The 26,069-nt window shown below is 36.9% G+C and overlaps 1 protein-coding gene across 26 annotated transcripts in view; it reads left to right on the top strand.

Annotated features, from left to right (window-relative positions):
• LOC117409284 (receptor-type tyrosine-protein phosphatase delta) overlaps window positions 1–26,069 on the top strand; it is a 696,619-nt gene that overhangs the window by 514,677 nt on the left and 155,873 nt on the right. For all 26 annotated transcript variants that reach the window (XM_059001224.1, XM_059001244.1, XM_059001233.1 and 23 more), the window contains one exon: window positions 7,948–8,115. In XM_059001224.1, the coding sequence (XP_058857207.1) occupies window positions 8,031–8,115 (85 nt within the window). In that variant the 5' untranslated portion in view covers window positions 7,948–8,030. The remainder of the gene's footprint in view (window positions 1–7,947; window positions 8,116–26,069) is intronic.

The raw sequence follows: 26,069 nt of genomic DNA on the forward strand, positions 1-26,069 counted from the left end.
CCTCTTTTTATCTTGATTTCAGATTAGTAAATAGATGAATACAGTGCCTAAAACCATGTCATCCATTATGCATTCTAAGGTAGTCTTCACAGATGGCTACACTAGAGCCAAGAGCGTTTTTGTGCGTTACTTTATCTAAGCACACCGGCACAGGATTGTACTTTGGCTCGAGGTTCTTTAGAGTGTCAGGTACATACTTAAAATATGACTGCTGTTTTTTATTTTATTATACAAAATGACAGTATGTGCCTAGTAGCTAAATATGATTAGTGAAGATTTTCATATATTGTTTAGCTAAGGCTACTGGGGTTCATAAGTGGTGGAGGGTGCAAAAATCACATAAACTAAATTCAAACTGGAATTTTGGTCATCTGATGCTTAAAACACAAATTATTTAGCATTGCACATTTTAATTTTGTATGGGGAGTTGCATGGTTGAGGTCAGTAGAAATGTTGACTATAAATACTGTACCACAGTGTGTGTGCAGTAATTCAATTCAGCTAAAAAGGAGAGGAAGGAGCTCCATGTGACATTCCTGGATTTGGCTAATGCATATGGTTCAGTGCCACATGAACTACTTTGGGCAGCATTTGATTTTTTCAGTGTACCGATGACAATAACAAATTTAGTGAAAGCCTATTTTGGAGATTTGCAATTCAGTTTTTCAACTTCAGAATTCAGCACTACATGGCAATGCCTAGAGGTTGGAATAATGGCAGGATGCACCATTTCTCCACTGGCTTTTACCATGGCAATGGAAGTAATCATTAGGGCATCAAAATGGGTAGTAGGAGGAGAGCGCTTGGCTTCTGGAATGCGACTACCACCAATTCGAGCATACATGGATGACATGACAACCATGACTACAACAGTAGCCTGCACTAATCGATTATTGGGCAAATTAACCAATAACATTGAATGGGCACGAATGCAATTCAAGCCCACTAAATCAAGGAGCATCTCTATAATTAAAGGCAAAGTAGTAGATAAAACATTCTTCATTAATGGTGAGGCAATACCAACAGTGTCTGAGAAGCCAGTGAAGAGTCTTGGGAGATGGTACGACGGGGATCTAAAGGACACAGTTCGTGTGGGAGAAGTTAGACAACAAGCAGTGGAAGGGTTGAAGAGCATAGACAGCTGCGCTCTACCAGGTAAACTAAAACTCTGGTGCTTTCAGTTTGGTCTACTGCCGAGGTTGCTGTGGCCACTGACTGTGTACGAGGTTTCTTTGACAACAGTAGAGAAGCTGGAAGCTTTAATCAGTTCATACATCAGGAAATGGTTGGGAGTTCCACGCTGCCTCAGCAGAGTGGGACTTTATGGTAAAGGAATACTGCAGCTACCAGTCTCTGCTCTAACCGAGGAGTTTAAGTGCGCCAAGGTCAGACTGGAAATGACATTAGTAGAGTCACGCGATAAATGCGTAAGGGAGGCAGCACCTGTGTTGAAAACTGGAAGAAAGTGGGCGGCAAAGAAAGCTGTGGAAGATGCAAAGGCTGCCCGTCGAATTTGTGATATCATGGGGCAAGTTCAGCATGGAAGAGGGGGTCTTGGTTTCAGTTCAACTCCTCCTACATGGCACAAGGCGGCCCCAGCTCAAAGAAGGAAGCTGGTAGTCAACGAGGTGCAAAAGCAGGAGGAGAGGATGAGGTGTATAAAGGCCATTTCCCAGGCCAAACAGGGAGAATGGATGAGATGGGAGAGTGTGGAACAACGCAAGATTGGCTGGCAAGACCTATGGTCAATGGAACAGAGCAGGATCAGTTTCCTCATCAGGTCAACATATGATGTTCTCCCATCACCACAGAACCTAAACCTCTGGGTAGGAGAGGATCCCTCATGTCCTTTGTGTTCATCACCTGCAACATTAAGGCACATTTTGACAGGATGTAAGGTGGCTCTTAGCCAAGGACGGTTTACTTGGCGCCATGACCAGGTGCTGCGATGTTTGGCCTTAGCATTGGAAGACAAGCGTAACATGACCAATAAGTTGCCACCTGTTCCATCAAAACATTACACACAAAAGACAACATTCCTCCGCCCAGGAGAGCAACCACCAAGAAAAGGTGTTAAAACCAATCCTCGCCCAGGACAACTTGAAGCTGCTAGAGACTGGAATATGCTGGCAGATGTTGGTCAACGGCTTATTTTTCCACCTGAGATTGCCACCACTAACCTTCGACCAGATATTGTCTTGTGGTCTGGATCAGCACGCCTTGTTCACCTGGTAGAGTTAACAGTGCCATGGGAGGATGCTGTAGATGAGGCGTAAGAGAGGAAGAAACTGCGGTATGCTCAACTAGCCACTGAAGCGGAACAGCGAGGATGGAGAGTTCGGGTTTACCCAGTGGAAGTGGGTTGTCGAGGATTTGTGGCACACTCTACAACCCGGTTTCTCAGAGACGTCGGATTCAGTGGCCAAGAGTTGCGTCGCACAGTGAAGAACTTATCTGAAGCAGCAGAGAGGAGCAGCAACTGGCTGTGGTTGGAATGGCTGTGGTTGAGACGGAAAGATTCTGGCTGGGGGCAGGTAAGTAAGCTGGGCTGAGTTGAGTGGGGGACGGAGGGGGGTGATGCTGGGACGCCAGAATCACCGTCGAGCCCTCTTGAGGTGTCGTGGGCTAGTCAACGAAACACTGAGGATGGAAGGTGCCCACTTGAAAACCCCAGAGATGTACCCTACTTAGCTCAATCCAGACGGTTGTCATGCTGATGCGCTGGGGAGGCCGCACTTTGGTTGATCCCCGGAGCCAGCATCGCAGCCGTTGTGTGTGCTGATGCGCCAGGGAGGCAAAATAAGCTGATCCCTGGAGCCAGCATTACACTTCAGCCATTAACACCAGACAAAAGGATATCTACATCATCATATGGAAGGAAACGTAAATGGATGGAGACGCATATGGATCACATTAGTTTACTGTAAAGCTACGTCTTAGTTGGTGCTTATCTTGGCGAGAGCCGAGTTCAAATCAGCATGAAGTTTTAACATCTACTCTCGTGTAATGGAAATCATAAATCAACATGATGGCAGAAGTACTTAATTGAAGACTTTTATTGAACTAAGCAGCTATAAGAATAGTTGCCATTGTAAGAGTCAGAAAATAGGAAGTTTGTATTGAGACATTAGGAAGCTACAGTATATATGTGATGTTTATTTATGCACAAATAAAAGCACTACAGATTATAAAGTAACAGAACTGCTCATATAAATACAATTTGTACAAGGTTCCTATTCACACTGTTTTTTTTTTGTTTGTTTTTTAGTGATACAGTAGATGTTATTGCATTAGCCCATGGCATTAAATTAGGCCCTGTTTTGAGTTGGCCACAGCAATGCAGTTGTTATTCAGTAGGTCCTATGCAACAATGATTATTGTGTATGTTGCTGGTTAGAGACAGCAGGAAAAGTAAAAAAGAAACCTACCTGATTTTCTTGCTTGCAATAGGACTTCCAAGCTAACGGGTGCTGTTTTTTTCAGAACATTGCCCATCTGTGTGCGTAAATACAAGGGAACGAAAAATGAAAACAAACCCTAAAGACCTAGATCACAGAGCAAAGTGGTGGTGCATTGTTTATTTAATGGAATTTGTTTTAATTTTACCCAGCTCCAATCTGGAACCAGAGATACATGTTAATGAGGGGAACAATGCTCATTTAACCTGCTCCACTAGGCAAAATCAAGCCAGAGCAGGTCATTTACATATCAGATGGGTACAGACTTCAGGGATGTTGTGCTTTTAAAGACAGAAATATGCAACTCCTCCAAAAACAAATGCCAGCAGTTTGAAACAGTGCATTTCAAAGAGGTCAAACTGGCATTTGTGTAGAAATGTCTGTACAGTAATTACAATAAGAAGCACTCTCTTGTGACATTTCTGCAGTATCTGTGGATGTTGTTAAGCTTTAAAATATGGCATTTAGTTCGGCCTTTGAGTTTATGCTTGTTGAATTAATTCTAATAAGATACTGATGTGGTATTTCTTTTAATATACTGTATTAGTATTAAAAAGTGTTTCATGTAAAAAGTGACCTTCAACCAGGGATATCTGTATTTTTGTAATAAATTTAATTCATGAATTTGAAATTATTGTTGCTGTTATTTTTTTAAAAGCATAACATTTTAATATAATGTGAAACATTCTACAGATACTTTGTAAATGGTGGTAATACAGGTGCACTCCACTTACGGACTGCAAGGGACAATGGAAATCAGTATTTTATAAATGAGGTACGGTGTAAACACAATTCGAAATGCTGTATGTAACTGCAAATATAAGTAAATTAAATATTTACTCTGTAGACATGTCATAAATGTTAAAGAATGTTTGTTGTCCCTGTCAAATAAATACATAACGTTAAATATCAGCAATACAAGAAAGCTTAACTGCCAAAGAACAGGAGTTTATTATTTTTTACAAAACACGCCCCTGTGGACCATACAATTTATAAGTAATACCACTTTACAAATGTTTATTTTCACTAAATGTTAAAATTGTATACAATATACTTTTAAACTGTACAATGACTGCCAACAAAAACATAGAAGAATAAAAGTAAACAGCAACTGACATCATGAATGCCACCGTGTCATTTACTGTCGTGGATGTACCTTATTTGTGCAAAATATCTACCTGTGGAACAGGAAAACGCTACATATTAAACAGTACTGTATGTATTAAACTGTACGTATTAAACACAAAAAGACCTGCCCGTGGAACAGGAAAACTGTACGCATTAAGTGCAAACATCTGCCCATACGTATTAAACGGTATATACGTTATAAGCAAGCCTATGTTGTTTGGCAGCAATTTATCAATACTCAATTAATAAAGTACAGCTTTCTGCTTTAAAGGTTATTTTGAAAAGAAAACTGGTCCACTGGGGCAGTTTTTAATTATGCCAAAATATATGTTGTCCTCTTTTTAACAGAGTACAGTATGTTGTGTATGCTTTATTACATTTGAGTGCAGTATAAAACACACCTGCCTGTAGAATATGCTTATTAATCATCATTTAGTAATCATCATTTAGTAATCAATCAATACAATAAAATAGTAATGAAACAGTTTTGTGAGCATTAACAAATTACATTTGTCTTGATTTGATAAAGTCAACAACAATTCAGCTGCTACCTACATTTGTATCATAACTACTAAGCCCCTGGACTTTACTGAAATCTTACAATTATTCAAATTGCTTTATACAGCACAGTGTGCCAGAGCCTGCCCCCACCTACCACTGTGATTTGCTTCAGAAATCCCTGCATTCTTAAGATACCACGAGTAAGAACAGTGAGAATGATGAACTACGAATAAGAAAATGGAAAGTGGTTGTTCCTTTTCTGGTTGCAGCCTTTGCATTCATTTTATTGTGAGATTGGACGTGTCAGAAAATAAGCGGATATGGGCTGTAGAAACAAGGCATGTTTTCAGTGACCAGTATGCTGCCCAAATGGTAATCTGTAGCAAGGCAGCTTTAGTTAGGAGTTTTAAAAAAGAAAGACTTAATCACCCTGAAACTCATAATTATTCTTTGGTGGGAAAGATATCAAATTTTGGCTGGTTGACGGTTTGCTGTTTTAATAAAATATGTAGTTTTGTGAACAGTCAGCTAAAGCAGAGAGAGACAAGAGAAAGGGCTTAGGCGTTGTTGCTGTGCCTGTAAAACCTATTGCACAAAATTGAGTGTGAAAAATGTATTCCAAGATTGAAGCTGACGTGTTATCATAAAATGTATTCAGCATTAATTTGGGGACATGATATAGGTATGGGTGTTGCAGAATTGGACCCTCCCGTTTCTGTGCTGGTAAGGCTGGCATGATTTCGAGACCAGTCCCCTTTTAGTCACATGCAGTATCCAGTGTAAATGCACTGCTTATTTGGAAATAAAGAGAAAATGCATCTGGTTTTATGACGTTTTCACCCATTTTTATTTTCTTCAATGATAGAAAGGAAGCTATTATAAAACAGGAGGCCGTCCATAGCTCTCTAGGATAGACATTGAGCCTGACAGGACTGATGTCTCTTGGTCTTTGCTGTCATTTAAAGTAGCAGCATTAAGGGGGAAGCAAAGAGCCAGAAGGGAAATGTGTGCCTCGATTCTGACCCCGTGATGGTGCTTTTAGGACACAGATAGTGAAGCAGAACATACACGCACAGGCAATGGAATTCAATTCGCTAATCAGGCTCCTCATTCGTGTATTTATTATTCATTTTTAATTCCTTCTGGTACATTATGGGTGTGATGGGCTGTTCATGCTAGCAATCTGCAAAGCCCCCCCCCGAGTGAAATGATAATGGTGTCTCCTTTTTGCTACATGCAATATGGCTACCAGCACTGCATTCTAATAATCTCAATGCCTTTTTTTTCAATGCCTCGGGCAGTAGCTGTCACTTTCTTTTTTTTTTTTCATTTAAGGCCAAAAGGCATCTCTTCAGCATGTCTTTTGAAACAGTGTAATGTACTAAAGTTGAAGTTAAAACAAGACTAAGAGTAAAATTTAAATGATGCCACAAGACATGTAATAGATTTCATGAAACAGCCTGTAGTGGTACTGTATCTTCTCAATGGACCGCAGTCTCACATACTATAGATCAAATAAGCTCCCCTTTGATTTAGTTACAGGGCTCATTAACTGAATTATTTTTCAGCTGAATATTGTATTACTTTATGCTGATGGATCTTTCCTGGGAAACCTGGACGTTTGAGCCCCTTGGTGATCAAGTTCTTGTCTGGCAATTGCTGCATGAACCAGGGGGAAAAACATTTAACTTAAACAGATGGGTTAATAATGAGCCTTTATCTTTGCGATGGACATGTTTTCAAACCTTATAAAAAGAAAGGAACCTGTTGCCTATTGAATGTTTCATGCAAAGATTTTTATAATAGTTTTGGTATTATTATTATTATTAGTAATAATAATAATAATGATAATAATAATAATAATAATAATAATAATAATAATATGGAAAATGTTTAGCTTTATCAGGGGTGTGTTCAATAGGCAGAGCACTCCAGAGCGTTATGTGGCACTTTCTATTTCTCAGAGCTGCCTCGCTGGAGGTCCAAAATAGCCGACCTATCAGTGCGGTGGCTGCAAATTGATTTTTTTCAAATATGGATGTGTATGACCAACACATGCGTGATAAGTAATATTTTTGTAGTAATTTTAGCTTTTTAACAAAGATTATGATTTTTTTTTTTTTTTTAAAGTGACGATTGTATTAGAAAAGGAAACATGGACTGTTTATAACTTGACAAATATGACTCGCGCCTCAAGATGTTAAACCACAAACAAGTGTCAGTAACCATTACAAAAATACAGAAGTAGTAATTGCATTTTTTAAAAATACTATACTATAGCTATGGATTTTCCTTGGGATTAGACCTGACCTGACATAATTTGACAATTTGTCCTTACTGTCAGCCTTAGAACCACTAAGCATTCTAGTACAGTAGATGAGTGTGTGTGTGTGTTTTTTTTTTTTTAAACAAACCTTTACAATAGTTGATATACTCTTTAAAACGTGATTAACAAAACGTGATAAACAAAGATTCTGAAATTTTCAAATAATAGGTTTATTTACTGTGACTTCTGAGTAATTAAAATTATGTTTTTTCAAAGTTTATTTTGACTTTTAAAAAACTGTCTAGACCAGTTGTTAGCTTCTTAAAGAACATTAAACTTTATTGTATTCAGAAATATAGAAACATTATCTGAATAAACATGTTTTCCTAAATAATGCCCAGTGTATCACAGTGGTCTACATATGTTTAGGAAATCTAAAACTGTAGGAAACTCAATTTAATGTATTTTATTTTCAGCTATAAAATGACACATGGCTCAATATGAAACCTCACCAAAAATGACATGCAGTCGCTGTGTTTCATAATAAATTCATAGATTTGTGTTAAGATCAACATGTCTATTTGTTTTTTCTAGGCTGTGAACACACTGTATCTGAGAACTCAGACCAGACTGACTCACTGTGGCCAATGAGCCAGTGAGAACGAAGCTGTAAAAGGATGCTGGTGCCAAGCTGTCGGATGATGCACATAGCCAGGCCAGTGGTGGTGCTCCTGTTCTTTCTTCACTTAGCAGATGCTGAAAGTAGGTCTTTCTTCTTATTTTTCTACTACACTCCCGTCTTTTCAGTTAACCCTTTAGATACTGCAAGTACAGAGTCTCTTTGGCCCACAAATGTGAGGAATGGTTTTATGGCATGACTTATATTTTATAACTTAAAGTCCAAAGATTATTGGAAATGTAGGCATTTCTGCAAGTCCAACTCTCATATATTAATAATGCTAGAAACCATTTTGATTTTTTACCTGATGCTTTGATTTTTTAATGTACCTATATAACACTGTTGGCCAGTGACATAAGAAACATGCAGTCATTCTGATTGCAAAGACAGTATTTCTATGAAGATAACAAAGGGATAAATATAATTATTGTGCACAGTACAATTCTAGCTGGGTAATGCAGTGATGTTTTGTGAATGCTCATTTCTGCCTGCTCAGGCTATAATAACCTGTAGGGAAAAAAGGAAGATAAATCACTAACTGACATGCTTCACTGCATAAGAGCATTGCAAAGCTAAAACTACAGTATGAGAAGGATCTAAAATTTTATTGGAAACTGTAATGTTCTCTGCATCATTGGGTTGTATTCATAAATATCTTCCCTACAATGGTTACATTAAAAGAGGACATTTGGGGAAATATTATGCAAGATAATACTATATCCTTCAACGATCAACGATAATATTTAATACAAGTTAACAAAACAACATTTGGAAAGCATTCTTTTGAAAATTAAGCCCCTTTCACAGTGGCGCTCCTACCCGAGTCTCGACCCCGCATAGTGTGAAACACAGTACCCGGGTCTCGACCCCGCGTAGTGTGAAACCAAGTACCCGGGTCTCGACCCCGCGTAGTGTGAAACCAAGTACCCGGGTCTCGATCCCACGTAGTGTGAAACCAAGTACCCGGGTCGAGCGAGACAAAATGCATGATGGGCGTTCGTAAGCGGATTAATTAACAAACAGCCACGCCAGCGTGAAGGTTTCACTTCCGCAAGGACCATTTCTCTTTATTCTGTTTAACCATATTTTTGTTGATTGAGACACACCCTGAGCCAGATTGCATCAGGGATGAACAAACATTTGCTCTCACCAACTTTGGGCTGACGATTCAAGCCAAAGAAGCTGAACAGATGAAAGGGTGGTCATGTGAACTTTGCTGCTTCTGGTGCATTGTGTACGTGCATTGTGTACTTGCTTCTGTCACAAGGTCGACCCTGCTGCTTCAAAAGCAGTGTGAAATCACTTAGGTGACCCGCATGACAGAGCATACCAGTGTGAAAGGGTCTTATGTGATAACGTACACTATATAAAACAATAACAGAAAATGGAATTAACTGCATGTTGGTTCATAAATATGCCAAGATCCTGCAATGTACATTATGTATGTACAATACGTATTCATGGCTGTCCAAAATGTTACTTTAGGCGCCACCTAGGTTTTGTTGAAAACACTTGCTTTTGGGCCCATTCAAATTCTGTACCCTGTCTCACTGTCATAACAGCTGCTCGGATATAGTGTTTTTGACAGCATTGCTGGTTTATAGAATCAAAGCCAAAGAAAATTGGCCATGAGTCAGGGGATTTCAGAAACTGTCAAACAACAACCAAGGGACTGCAAATTGGTGTCCAGTGTTTAAGCATTGAAATAAAATTAAATAAAATGACTATCGTTATACTGCCATTTGCTGCAGGCTTTCTGTGGAAATACACTTTAAAACAGAGCAACAATGCTTTATTTCTGCTGAGATTGTATCCATTATACTACAAGAGCCACTACATCTGCATAAAACTCATAGCCTTTATTATCTGTGCTGTGGTGACTCCATCCTGGTTGATGCTGGAATTGAACAGTTGACTGCAGTGCTTTCAAGGCTCTGCTGCAGTATGAAGGCTCTGAATTGTATATGAATGTGCTATTGATGGTAAAAGATACATCATGTCTGCCTGACCTCCCTTTGTAGGGTTATCTGAGTCTTTTGTCAGGAAGAGCTGGACCAGTAGGACAGTCAATGTTCCTAAGCCACTTGGTTACTTTATTAAGCTAGAATTTGTGTTGCCTTTCAGAATTTCCGAAGCTTTGCTCATCTTGAAGAACTTTCTAAATGCTGAAATGTTTTTGTTTGTGTCCTAAATCTTAATCAACATAAGGCACTGGAGGTTTCTGTGGGGCTAAATTGTCTCAAAACAGAAAAAAGGCAAAGGCAATTGTAACTTTCAGTCTTTTGACATCTGGAATCAATAAGGCTGATTTTATTTTTAGGTAGCACTATTAAACCGATATCTCACTTCGGTGGATGTGCTGTTTAGTGTATATTACACTGTAGAGTTCCTGCAGTAGTGCACTTAAGCCTTGCCCTAGAACCACTAGGTCCTATTATTTTCTCTGGAGTCTTACAGTGTTAGTTTAATTTGTACTTTAAAAGGTTATTGCGAAAGCAAGAAGCTGGGATTAATTATTACTCCTGAACAATAAGGCCGGGAAGGAGATCAAGTGTCAATATGTATTTACTTGTAAAGGTCACAGTGCTTCACAACTAGCACACTAATGCAGTCCAGACATCTTGAATATGCATGTATTTACGCTCAAGTGACTGAAGTGAGACTGTACCCTAATACCTAGTGTATCAGGAGAATATTTTAAAAATTGACTTCTCTATCCCTGATTCACAAGCACGATGAAGCTCTGTTCTTAATGGACTATTCCTCAACCTCCTTTTTTTTTTTTTTAATCAGGGTTCTCTTCTGAGCAAATGTTCTAAGTTTTTCTAAGTCATATCCACATTTGGGTCCTTCATACTGTAGATGCCTATCACATAAGGAATTAACAAGGACTTCAGATATTATAGTGCTATAAAGCCTTGAGCACAGATCTACTTCATGGTGTTTATTATGTGTGTTTGTTTGTGAAAAATGTTAATGTAAATACTGAGATGAATAGTATAAACACCTAATCCAACATGTTATTTCTATTATTATACTTAATTCCCTTTCTTGTAAATATGTGCCATATAACACACACATACTACATATACATCATGTTAAATTAAATCAGCTTTCATTGTCAGATAAATGTTAACGATGTCTTTGACTTTCCTCATTGTAATAACAAGTAACTTCTTGTCGTTTTGATGCAAGACATTTAATTATTGAAGATCTATAGCTGACTGCCTTGACAAACCTAATTTGTACATTCTTATAATGCCTAATGTCTGAGATGCTTTTAAACAACTTAGACAGACTTCTGCCACTGATCCTTGTACTTAAGTCCCCTTCACACCTGTTCAAGACATCACCATGTGCCACCATCTGTGGCCAGTCTAGACACCACAACCTAGATTAACACTTTCATATGTTTTCAAAAGAATGTTGTCAGGTTTGTTACTTGCATTTCTTTCAACTTTGAACATAGTTCCACACTACTTTGTATCAAAAGTGTATAATGCTTTGTTTCTGTAATATATTTCCTAATACCATTTCCTAATACCATTGTTGTTCATATATCATTTGTACACATCTCTTATGTTGTTATTCACAGGGGCTTTCTTGCATGCAGTTATTAGTCAACAGACAAGCCTGTTTAAAAATTGAACCATTTTTTAAGGATAGTTGGTCAAGCTTTAAAAGCTGTTAAATAATATCCACTCAGTACATTAAGCAGTGTAATTTGTGAGAAGTTATTAATATTATTATTATTTATTTCTTAGCAGACGCCCTTATCCAGGGCGACTTACAATTGTTACAAGATATCACGTTATTTTTACATACAATTACCCATGTATACAGTTGGGTTTTTACTGGAGCAATCTAGGTAAAGTACCTTGCTCAAGGGTACAGCAGCAGTGTCCTCCACCGGGGATTGAACCCACGACCCTCCGGTCAAGAGTCCAGAGCCCTAACCACTACTCCACACTGCAAAAACTCCAAGTTCTTGATTACATCACACATGGATGTAAACTTATGGTGAATAATAACCAAGCCTTTGTTGGCATAGTCTTAGTTTAGTCTCACTTATAGGAAAGACCAATGAACCAGTGCCTAATTAGTTCTTAGCTGTCACCAGCACATCAGTTTGCTTGCATTCCATTAGTTCTGCCTAGCCCTTATATATGAAAACCTTGACTATTTCTTCTCACATGAGCCTTATAATTAGGGGTCTACTAAAAACGGTCTGTTTAGCGGCCTCTTGTTTAGTGTGTGTGATTCTGAAGCTAAGTAGTGATTGATCGTATTTTCTCCAAAGTCACATGTCAAAACAATTTTTACCTCCATCTGCATGTAAAGTTTATTTGGGACATTTCTTGACACGATCCTCAGCTGAAATATACTTTCCTTTTTTTGCTTTGTCGTCCATTTTTGGTATTTTACCTCCTATGCAGAAAATAGCAATCTAATCAAAATAACAATGCAACACTGACTTTGTCCCACCTTCTACTGTACAGCACAGGTCACAGAAAAGCCAGTACAGATGCACTGATACTAGGCTAATTAAAACATCATTGTCATGTGAACAGTAAACAAAAAAGCCTAAGATATGTAGTTTGTGATCGCTTGTGGTGTGCAATAGTTCATTTAAATTCGTTTTTGTTTTTTTTTCTCTCTCTTTGTACTAGTCTGGTATGCATTGTCCGTAAAGAGATGAATTTTGCGGTGACCCTTCAATTTGTCGATTTCTGTGAAATCGCAAATTAGGTAGATCCCTACTTATACTATATTGAGCACAACATTGAGGAAATACAATCTAATGATATTGTATTGCCAAAGGAAATAGTGCTGTAAGTCTTGGTAAACATGTGTTTCATGTTCATCCTAATATACATTATTGTAATATATAGGTGTGCATGTATTTGCATAAACTTTTGAGGCTCTTCAGAAATTAGCATTTTTACAACAGTTCAAATTAAATCCCAGTGCTTAATTTGCCTGCACAGTAATTTGATTTAAATCAAGTCCATTTTTTTTTTCCTTTTAATTGCGTATCTCTTAAAAGCTGCAGTTAATGGAGCAATTTCAAAGGGGATGAAGAGCTGGGAAGAAAATGATCCGAGCTTGCAATGTGATCTAGATCATCAGCACTAGTTCTGTTTGGCCAAAATTTGTATATGCATTTACTACACCTTATTTACCTGCAAAGAAATGGAAGAGTGTCCTCTTAAATGCTGAAACCTGTTTAAATACACCCCAAGTTACTGTTTTGCACAGTATCTGGTTTCAGGACAAATAATATATAATTAACAAATACATTAGTGTTATCTTGTTGTTATGACATTTTTACTGTGAATTTATTTAGATGTCAAATACTGCAATAATAAAAACATAAAACATACAAAGAAACATTACTTAGCTAAACTAAGCTTTAGAGTGATACGGTGCGGCTTGTATAAAATACTTTTCACATGAATCATTTCAGCTATTGTAAATGCTCACCTTGTCTCAGCTTTGCCAATTCCAATGCAAGTCAGCAGCTTAATAGTTCTCTGTACTTTTCCACTTAAACATGCACAACCATGTCCAACATGCCAGGGTGGTTTGGCAGTGTAGAACAGTGACCTTTGTCCTTGGTTATATAAAAGGTTGCCTCTGTAAACTCCTTCCACAAATGGGAATAATAAATTTAATAATTAAGACTTAGCTGTGGGCACTAATGTTTTTTCTATGTGTGCTTTCTTTCTGAAGTGACTGTAACTTGTTTCCAGTTGAATGCTTTAGCTACTGATGTAAAGTAGATGTTTTCAGTTTGAAAGGGAAAAGAAGCTGAACCATTCGGCACGTAGCACTTGGCACTTAGTTGCACAGATGCTGAATAGCCAACATAGTATTGTTTGTTCGAAGGGCAATAAAATAGTATTTCAAAAAAGAAAAGCTAACTATCTTATAGATAAAATAGCATTTGTGTATTAGTTATGTTAAGTATGGATTGAAAAATATATCTATGTTCATTAATTTCAGCACTGTCAGCTGAGTAACAGTTACCAATATATGGACATCTATGCAGAGCTATTTCTCTTGTCTATTTAACTGAAATGAGCAGGCTGACATTGTGCTAAACAATCCCTAAATCACTGTTATGGGCTCATAAAGTATACTGCTGCTTATAATATGATATGATTATATAATTATTGGGATGTACATCCTATATCCTCTTACTTTTGTGGCCATTTCTAATGTACTATACAATATTGAATTTATTTACATTGTGTTGCTTTCACTGACAGTCTTTATTTGTGTGTCCTGACACGTTCTTTGGCATTACAGCCGATGATTCACAGCAGTTATTTAGGTTTTTTATTTACTGGATTATTGGCATATTATTCATTGTGGAGCACATTCATGGAGTATATAACTTAATTACACTGAAGGTGTTTTTATTTATTTATTTATTTTTTAAATGAGCCAAGTGCTGCTACAGTTGTCTGTGGCTAAGCAAACACCCCTCAGGAAGCAGGCGAAGTGTTCTGTAAATTCTGATTCGCACAGGACTAAAAATTAGGGCTGTAACGAAAGGTACATTTTGACCTTCAAAGGTTTGGAACACATTACCGAAAGAAGATTCGAACCTTCGATAGTACTTATTTGCATAATTTACTGGTGACGTCGCCATAGCTACTATTTAATATTTGATTGAAAATCCTGTTATCCGGTAGTCTATATAAATGGAATCAAACATTAACATGTAGTTTAAAAATATGTTATATAGGATAGCAATCCTGTTTTTATCATTTAAATAAATACAATTGCACATTCTTTATGTACACGTAATTGATGCTGCTTGCAATACTCAAAGCATATACAGTCGTGTTGGACAATAATGCAATTTTCTGTTATAGGTTATTGGCTGTAAATTATCACAATGATCAAATAAAATATATAAATAGTAACCCCTGCTTGGGATTTTCATATACAGCTCTTGCTAATTTATTTTTGAACCCAAAAAGTAGGGCTGCAACCTTTATCAAATAGTGATTAATAAATACTTACACTTTATTACTTGCAATTTTTTTGGACCAATGCAGGATACCTGGGCAGCAGTGTGGAGTAGTGGTTAGGGCTCTGGACTCTTGACCGGAGGGTTGTGTGTTCAATCCCAGGTGGGCAACACTGCTGCTGTACCCTTGAGCAAGGTACTTTACCTAGATTGCTCCAGTAAAAACCCAACTGTATAAATGGGTAATTGTATGTAAAAATAACGTGATATCTTGTAACAATTGTAAGTCGCCCTGGATAAGGGCGTCTGCTAAGAAATAAATAAATAATAATAATAATAATAATAATAATACCCCGATTTTGTATTTTTCTAGCATTTATTCCCTTGGGCCCACCCTAGTCTGTTGAAAATAAATGCAAATTTTCTCCAAAATGTAACTTAGCTCAACTAAATACTTCAGACTGGGTGAACATCTTTTTGCAAACTGTAGATAAATTACAGGTTTATCTGTTTTATGTCTTTTTTTCTGTCTATCTTTCTGAAACCTATTTCTTGGACACCGTCTGCCTCTGTGCTGTGAACTGTGGTTTGTATTTTTTTTTTTTTTTAAGGGGGCGGTGCTTTAGCTTACTCAGGTGCTACGTATAACCATCTGGTAGTGGATTTTAGTAGAGTACAAACTTTGTTTAAGTAATAAGCATTATACAAATCAAAATCACATTTTGCAGTGACATTTAATTTGTGATTTGTAGTATTCACACATTGTCAAATGGTTTCTGTTAACAGAAAGAAAAAAAGAAAATCTGACAGTGCGTGAATGCAAACTTTCGAAGGTTTAGAACTACGTTCGAATTCCGGGCTAGCAAACGAACCTTTGAACCTTTGAACCTTTGAACACAGCCCTACTAAAAATCACCACATAAACAGGTGGTTTCAGAACTTTTACCAACATCGGTGAAATGTAGTCCTGTGCAAACCGTCTATTTCTTTTTATCCCCGATTTTAATTTTCTCTGATTATTTTACAGGACATCGGGACCTTCTGTAAAATTTCAAGCTCAGGCATTCTGTGTTTTTTTCTTACTCCTGTGCAAATCGACACCAGTGTTATGTTAGAATTGATGTAGCATTTTTGGGGTGTTTGCCTTAAAGCAATACCAGCCTTCGCAATAAACCATAATATGATTGTAAAATTAGTACGATCTGTCCTGAGATTCTACAGTTCAGTGAAACACAAAGACTGGGCATTACCAAATTGGGGACGGGTGAAAACACAAAACATAATTGACAACTCTTAAAAAATGAATGCTTTTAACTGTGCATTAATTTGAAGACATGTATGGAAACGCATATCACTCAAAGGATGAAATGGTTATTCTAGCCTTTGGAAAAGAAGGTCCAACGAAATGATTTATTTAAACCTGGTTCATTGTTTACAAATCATGCACAAAAGCGCCTTCTCTGGCCACAACATCACATTTCATTTTGAATTTACAGACTTTGTTATCTTTGATGAAAACTAATCCATGTCTGGGAGGTTACTAGACGTCCTCTGCTGGGACTGATTTTCAGTCCCGTGCAAATATGACAAGGCCAGTCACGATATGAATCAATAAATACAAATGTATTTATTACTTGTCATGACGCACGTGAATCAACATAAGAACAGAATAAGAGAAAAGCAATAGGCAAGCGTATGTTAATAAACTATAATAATAAATTAAGTGACAAACTAAATTATCAAAACACCCCTACATACGCTAAAAATGCAGCAGCGACTAACAATAATTATACAATAATACACAATACAATAATACATTTTAACACAATGGTTATTAACACAGCACCACCCTACACACGTAAAAAAATGCAGCAGCAGATCTAGATTATTCTTGCGATGATACGTCAGTTTTGAAAAGATTGAATAAACCATTTGAATTTCAGTTTGATGATGAGGAGTTATCAGGTTACAAAACAGTACTGTATCAGTTTTGAATTGGTTAGCAATGAATCGCTATAAGTGCCAAAAAGGTGTTCTTTTAAGAAAAGTTCCTGCTCCTTTAGGTGGAGCATTTACAATGGGAACATTCCATTTCACCACAAGGTTGTTCCCTAAGCCGATTTGTTCTCTTAGGAGGTGTTCCTATACACGGACTACTGTAATATATTTGGTTTTGAGATCCAGAAAAAGAGACCTTGCAAACTCAGTAAGCTTATTTGCTGAACCTTGCTGAACAAATTTTTTGTTTAAAAACAAGGGAGTTAATACTTTTTATTGTTAATATTTTGGATGTGGCTGTAGTTTTATCCCTTCTGACATGGTGGATTGAGTTTATTAAATCTGACAATATCTCATTATTTAAAAAAACCTGCATGCAAAAATGAAGGCAAAGAAGACACTGTGAAAGATGAGACAGGAAAGTAATTGATAGTACTGAAAAACCATTTAGCGTAGCATTGAAAGGAAGGCTGATCAACCGCTAAGCTACAAAGGCTTCAAGCGGTTCTGCAACTGTAGACTTTTATCAATTCTGTGTTCTATCATGACTTTCAAGTTCCTTGCCTCAAAGTCAGTTCGAATCAGGGTTTGTTTCCTGGGGTATTTGTAATTGGTAGTTACCTAGGGGGTAAACTCCTATTTCATCACTGGGCAACTAATTCTGTCTTCTAACCGGCGAGGCACACTGTGCTAATTAGTGCTAACTGTGGTAAACGATAGTGGGTGCTATGGGCTAGTAATATGGGTTAATTTGTATGGTTCTGTTAACCTTTGGGCTTTTGCAGCTCAGTAAATGCATCATTATGCTTAGACATTAAATTATCTAACGACTCAATCCATTAAAACTAAGAATGAAATGTACACATGGTTACTTCATTGTATAAATGGTTTGAAGATCCGGGGAAGGGTTAGGGTGTTTGATTTGAGGTAGTTAAGATGTTAATTTCAGTTTCTTTCAGTTCAGCGTGACTTCCTTTTTCATTTGGCACATTCCAAACTGACACCAGGTTGAACATTTTTAGTAGCTTCTAAATATGCATTTTGTTTGGGATTTCTTATACTTTCTCTGTAGCTGTTGTAAAATTTTGTGAAGCCACTCGCAAAAAAGCAATAAAACAGTGCTCTGCATATTTTTTTTCATTTCGTAGCCTGTAGTACGTTACTGCAGTGGCAACACAGAAGTACATTCCTAAAACACCCACCCTTTTTCCCTTCTCATGCACAGATGTGAAAAAAGCACCCACTTCAAATTTGAAAAGCACGTGATGCTTGTCACAATCAATACTATTTCCATCAAGCCGCGCGCACCCTCTAAGGTTTACTACTCAAAAGTAATTAGCTGTAGTCAAGATGCCATTGTTTTACTATTTGCCTTGAACAACATCTAATGAGTACTACTGAAAAGCACAGCCATGTGTTGGCTGGATGCTTGTACTCTTTCTAAAGAGCTGCCGGGCACTCCCTGGCTTCATGCTTCTTGACACCTCTAATACTTCTATTGAAGAGTTGCATGATGAAGTGGATTGGCAGGTCTTAAGGGGATACACCAGAAAAGCATAGAGCATGGTTATTAGTTATTGAGGGATCAACTCCAGTCAATTAGCGATGTAATTACCTACACTAATTAAGAGAATGTATGACAGCAACCTTACAGTCTATTCATTGTCTCCAGAACCTTACAGTTTAATGCTGATCCTTTGAGGGCTTAAAATGTTTCCAGTGTATATGAAAGATACCATGAGAGACTATTTTCTAGCAAGAAAGGCAGCCCTTTTATTCCAAGTTTGAATATTAGAAGTGGTTTTGTTTTTAAGGTTATCTACTTCCTTTGAGAGGTTAGCTACAGTAACTTGCACTTAGCTGGAAATGAAATAATATAAAGAAACATTTAAGAACAAAATAAGCCAGACTTTAAAACACCTCTGTCCCCTGTCCCCCAACATCTATGGGGGTTTAGATTAATCTGCAAGAAATGTATTGGATTCAGCAGTAAAACTAATTTCCCCTTTCACCAAACCTCCAAAATGTTATCAATTTAATTCCAGCCCTCCACCAGGGTTGGCAGTCATCATTGTAGTTACCATTTACTTTGAGGTAAAATAAAAATAAATTATCGAAACCAGTCTATCTGCATTAATAAAAAAAGGGGTATTCACTGCCTTTCTCCAATGTCTTGCTTAATAAAATCTCTTCCTCCTTTTTGAAAGGGGATGATTAGGGAAACCCCCCCCCCCCCCCACCCCCTTCACCACCACCACCCTTGTTTTTTATATTTTGGGGTATCACCATCATTAAACTCACTGGCATATATTCTGGAATACCAAGATATTTAGTAAGTAATCTGTACAAAAAAGATAAAAAGTATCCCTTCCCACTGTATACATTGCTTTTTACTAAATTATTTTAGCTCATAGCAAGTGATTGGCTAGCAGATTAAAGAAAGAGACCGTTGAGGGGGGCATACGAGGCCTGTCTGCTAGGAACAGATAAACTGTTTGCTATCACTCTCTATTTTCTAAGTACCGTATATTAACAGGGAATCCCTAAATCAACATGCTGCTTACCAGCACAACAATTTGCATTTGTGACTGAGATTGATTTTACAAGCCATATAAAAAGACTTATTTCACTTTCCAGAGGTAAAATGAGATTATCAGCAGCAGTGTCCTCTGTTGTGGTGCATATTTAATTACTTCGTTTATTGCCTACATCAGGGGATTGCCTTTTAATAATAATACTAATAAAATGGAAAGTAAATGTCAAAAAATATTAGTTTCCTCATTGTCCCCTGGTGTTCAATATAACCAGAATGCAATTTTATCTAAAACGTTATTTTACATATTAGTAGTGTAGATATAGTGTAATAAATAGCAATAGTTAAGCCAAACATAACTTTTGTTTGGCTGATGGGCTTTGTTATAAGAGGTAAAAAGTACACTCATTGGAATACCGCAGACAGTGTGTTTAGTTGGTAGTGCAAGCATGTGGAAATCTGAGCCCCCATAAAGGCTACACAAATGCAACATAGCTGATGGAGTTCAGTTGAGGTGGATTTTATTATTAAGTGAAGCTTAATAATAACTGACTTGTGTTTTCCAGACGAATCTCATAAATGGCTTAGAAATGTGGTACATAATGTACTGCAGATGGCCCTCATGTTTTCCCCACTCAGAAAAAGAAGAGCATTTACGTGATGATGGCCATGAGCAATACAAACATGCAGCATTTTTTTTTTATGTACAGTGTTTGCTACTTATAATCTTCACTACAGGGTTAGATAACTTAAGCTAACAGGTTTAGATGAGAAAAGATAACAGAAGTATCTAACCGTCTTTTTTAGAAATAAAGGACAACTTTAGCCCTTATGGTAGAAATGATGTGATTATAAAAATTATACTGAGATGGGTTTGGTATATAGCAGGGTTTGGGAAACGGTTAGCATATGCACCATATGAAAAGTCAGTTAGTCTAGTTGTTGCTTAGAAACAAAATAAACAGGAATTTTAAGACTGTGGGAAAGGCCTAAGTGATCCGCAACAGCAGAAGAATGTGTAGAAAATTAAATTTAGTAGGTTAAGTGTGATACCATTTGTCTGTTGGCCACACTTCATAAAAAGAAAAAAGTAACAAAGTCATATTGACTTTCTACTTTTTAGGCAGGGGTGCTCATATTAAGTGAAATATATGATCACTTAAAAAGTTCTGACTCTATAGGGGACAGATTAGATCACATATGTTCACATACAAGGGAGGGACACACATCAGAATAATCACATGAAGACTAGATGTGTTTGTTAATACAGTCAGATAGGTATGTGTCTCCAGTAGAGGCATTTCCAGGTTAAAATATAAGGGAATGTATATCAACTCCTGCGTTTCAAGCGTATATAGCATTTTGTGGATGACAGAAGAAATGCATTATCATACGCACTTAGGGGCCTGCCCAGTCTTTTCTGAACATGGAACATTTACATTACTGCTGTTATACTTTCTGTGCTCAATGGCAATATCTGATCATACAATTTTAAAGATCTCATTGATATTTCCATTAGTGAGTGACTAGTCTTTTTTTTCCATTAACTCACAGTGACACTGTTTTCACAGATGAAATGAAAGGGGGATATGATTAAAGCTATGTACCAAAATACATAATCTGATTTACAAGTTAGAAATGATAAAATCTGTAAACAGCTGACATGTGAGCAATAGAACAGTGGAATTAAATAACACAATTTGCAGAGGAAGGGTGATCAGAACAAATGGAATGCTGGAAGAATAATGATAAAGGAGGCAATCAGGCTGCAATGAATTCAATTTAGCAAACAGTGTGTGTGTGTGTGTGTGTGTGTGTGTGTGTGTGTGTGTGTGTGTGTGTGTGTTTGTGTGTGTGTTTGACCTAAGGGGCAGAGGTAGCTGTACTTTTATTCTTTTTACTGTTTTACGAACAGTTCACAAACCATGTTCGTTTTTCTGTACGAGGTACTTGAACTGAAGAACCGCTCCATGTCAGTAGAAGCTTTCTTTTTCAGTATTATTTGGCAATTGGAAATACCCACGAAGCGTCCGCCGCTGGGATAATGAAGCCTGAGTGAAGGCTACCAGACCACAGATGGAATTCTGAGCAAACCGCATTATTCATGGAATAATGAGGAAAACCGTTGTATTCATTAGCAACAAAAACTAGTGCTGCATATTTTTTTTTTAACATTTCCATTTTCTAATAGCAATATAACCCTCATAAGAGGGCTTTACCATCTGGTAAGGCCTGCCTCATGTCATTAAATGTCCTGAGCCAAAGGCGATGGCATTTAACATAATGCCCCCTTCTTCGGTTTCTATTGCTTGAAGGGAAATTCTAGATTTTTGCAGAGCATTTCTGAATGACAGCTAATTCTGGCATTGTAATAAGGCTTTGCAAAATATATGTAATTCAATATGTTAACATAACATTATTCATTAGCAAAATGAGTTCCTTCTATAGGGTGATGCAACACTTTTGGCCACGGTTGTAGTATTTAGATAAAACTACAGAAAAATGAAATCATATCTTAGATATAACACCAACTGGTACTTTTGTGCCATCCAAGAGAAAGTGATTTATGAAACAGAGCCACCTGCTTGTACTGAGGCATACAGCATACTAAATACAATACCGTATTACTTTGAATTACCACCGCCCTTGAATAACCACAGCCCTTGAATAAGCGGCGCACTCAGATATCAGATTTGTAATAGATGCTGCCCACAAATAAATGCCACTCTCAATAATGAAACATGTTCCCTTCCCCAGCTCAAATAAATGCATCACTTAATAAAGAAATGCATACAAAACACAGAATGACAAAACATTACAAATGGAAACAAAATTAATTGAATAAACTTGAATAAAATGTATTTAAAATAATACAATTACACACTCGAGCATACCTGTATTTTACTGTAAAGTTAATGGAACCCAAACAAAAGAATAGGTACAAAGCACTATCTACTGATACTGCTGTAGGGGTAAATACAGCTAATATATATATATATATATATATATATATATATATATATATATAGGAATTAGCAAGAAAAGTAATACATTTTAGTTGTAATGCAGGAGCTGTATGATTATTTATGTTTCTTAAATGCATTTCTGTTTTGGTTGTATGCACTGTATTTTGGCTAATAAGAGATGCTGATGATAGCCACAGATCAACTCATCTTCCTCATCGAAACCCTGCCTGGACCAGGAGACAGTGAGTGTTTAGTTGTCTTACTGGTTGACGAGATAGAAACGCAATATTTTGGAATATATCCAACAATTGTCAAAGCATACAGAAACATATATAACTGTATCTGATGTAGGGTGAACCTCAAAGTTGTTAGAAACAATGTCTGTCTTATGATAAATAAATTTCTTTAGAACCATTGCACAACTTGTGTGTATTCATAACAGGTGCTCAATGCATTAATTTCTGTCATTCTCTGAAGCAGATTGACAATAGTTGAAGCTCTCTGATGTATTCTTGGTTATGGAATGGGCTTTGATGAATTATTCATCGTGTACGTACAATATAGTATTCTGTTGGTAAAGCACAAGACAGGAATTTCTTTTCATTTGGTGATAATATTTTCCTGGGATTTTAAACAGACCTAGAGGTCATCAAAGGAGCAGGTTTTAATATGCTCTAAATGCCACATTTTTTAATTTGTGGTCAGTCCTGACAACAACATCCCCAATTTTCTTTCTCTTTAACAGTGTTTCATCATATTAAATGCTTTTTATATTGTGTTCTGAGAGTGAAATACCGACCAAGGAAATGCTGTTAAAGAATATATATATATACAATATTTATTTATTTATTTATTTATTTATTTATTTATTTAAAGGCCTATTTCTTAGGGGGGTATTCAAAGCAGCTCGCAGCATGTGTGCATTCCACATCTATGTTCCCTGCAGTCTCTTTCCCGCTGGGGTTTCAAGTGCTGGTAATGGCCTGCTGCCACAAGGAGATGTTGCCGTGGTGACTGCTTAGAAAAAGTATTTGTGTTTACTATTAGACCCAGACTACGGAAAATGTAAATGAAAATTAGGCAGGCAGCACAGGTTTTATTTCCATTTAACACTCCGAACCAGGAGAATTGGCGTCAGCTTGTCGTGCCACTTCGCAGAAGCCATCTGTATATCGGTGCGGCATTGTATTGTCCACCATGCACACGTTTTTGTTGGGATGGAGGTTACTTTATTTAATTATTACAAATTACTTTATGTGCCTGTTTTCATCAGCCAGCTGATAACAATTCTTATGAGAAAGATAAAACTTGGACAAAAGATGATTAATGTTTCAAGAGGCTGAAATGCAATCTGGTAACAGTGTCACTGGGATGCTTTAATGGCTGGCTCTAGCAAAGGGACAAATGCATGAGAGATCTGATGTGTACATTTTGCAAGACTGTAGTTAAACTGTAGGCTAAAAAAGGGGGTATGTGTGAAGGAGAGCCATTTCTACAGAATTGTCTAGCTAGGATTTAGCTCTAAAGGGCTTCTATGGATACTGTCTCAGGATGCAATAACCCTAGAGTTTCAGAAAAGTGCATTATGAATTGTGACAATACTGGTACAGCAGCTGAATGATTCATGAAAGCACTGTCCTATGTATTTGCTCAGAGTAATGCATTGGACACAAATTTACTTTGCAGGTTTCTTTAAGGAAGCAGCATACATTTTAAATGTTCTCTCTTTTCCAAAAGGGATACATGACATTTAAAAAAAAATAACCACAGTTTCAGATCACTTTCAATTCTAACTTGTGTTTTTGAAGTATCTGCTCTGACTAACTGTATAAATCTGGTCATCATAAATAGAGGAATGAATAACCAGTGCTGGCAATATAAATCTGCAGCTGGGAGTGATTTATTACTCCTAACTGGTCAAAATGACTGAGATTATTGGCTTATAAATGTGTAGAAACTGTCCACTGTGTGATGGTCAGTTTTATCACCGGCTCAAAAAATTACTGCACTCAATAAATGTATATAGCAAGGTAACCGTGTCTAAATTCTTTTACTCTCCATTTGAAATGATCTACTGTATTCACACACACTTTATTGGGGTAGATTTGCATGTGTGGGAAGAAACATGAAGTAAGATTTGTAAGCCGTTTGTTTGGGCAACTTTGTATACATTTTAGGATCTACCCACAAATCTTCTTAATGATGTTAGCAGAACATTCTGTCGTAATGTGGGTTTCAGGGAATAGTGCAATGGCTTAAACCTATTGAGAACTACATTTTGCAACATATTTAAGTCTCCCATTGCAAGCATGCCAAGTGATTTTGGTTTGCTAGATTTTATGTCAGTTTCAGTGCTGTCTCTTTACTTTAGAGTTTTAAAGGTCTTGCTGTAAATGCAGAATTACATTTAAAATGTAAAAGGAAAATGAAATGAGTCTGTTTATTATTTTTTAGGACTAATGTGTCTTCTTCAAAGTGCAAAAAAATCCCAATGTTAAGTAAACACATGTCCTTGTAATATGTAAAGAATATCACATACATTTCAATTCATTTATAAAGCTTGGTTATTTGACAGCATTTGAAAACCTTTTCCAAGGTCAGGAGTCTTTTAAAATCAACTTGCCATTAAATAATAAAAAAAGCTAAATTGCTAATTAGCAAGCTATTTAATTTCAATCAGAGGAGTACTCTATCTGGGTTTGTTAATTAATGAATACTAATGCTAATTAACATCTCCAGCAGAAAATAATTAAAAACAAAAAAAAAAAAAAAAAAAAGATTTTGCCCTAGGACTTAGCCTCACATTTATGCATAAAGTAATCTGCCCATACTGAATGCTGTGAGTGTGGTCGACTGAAGAGAGCATTCAAATCTTGGCATGTGTCTGGTGGTCATTTCTTAGCATGAAGCAAGTCCCAAAAAGAACCCTTGAGACCTATCACATGTTTTATAACTAGAATATTTTTAAATAAAATATTATGTTTGTGTTCTGCTCAGACACTTTGAAATTGTTGTCTATTAGGGATTTGGCACAGTCCTGTCTAAAAACATTGCTTTACAGTATGATGAACATGGTATAGACCAACTCAACTAGTTCAACATAAAGCTGTCTAGTTTAAATGGGGAAGTCAGCTATAACAGGCAACATAAAATAAGATTCATTTTATAATAATGATGACATTGAGTTGTTTAGCCACTGAAAGCATGCATGTATCATTCTGGTTAATTAAAATCTAGCAGTGAAGTGGTTAATTAAAAAAAAAAAAAGATCTTGATACTTTAATACATCTGATGAACAAAAGCTGTTAATAGTGCCTTAAGCTAAAGGGAAGTCACTGGTAAAGAATGAATACACCAAGGAAGTAGATTCTGAGAAAATATTAAGTGAGCAGAGCTTCCCAAGAGGAGGAGACATTACCACACAAATAATACTGTTTGTCTCTAGCACAGTAATGATTGTAAATGTTTGTACTTCAAACCACATGTTTGTTTATTCTTGGATTCTGCCAACCGAGACCTTGAGAAGGCAGTGAGAAGATTGCTAGAACTGCAACAGTT

The sequence above is a fragment of the Acipenser ruthenus genome, chromosome 2, assembly GCF_902713425.1.
Source record: "Acipenser ruthenus chromosome 2, fAciRut3.2 maternal haplotype, whole genome shotgun sequence".
NCBI classification, from domain to species: domain Eukaryota; kingdom Metazoa; phylum Chordata; class Actinopteri; order Acipenseriformes; family Acipenseridae; genus Acipenser; species Acipenser ruthenus.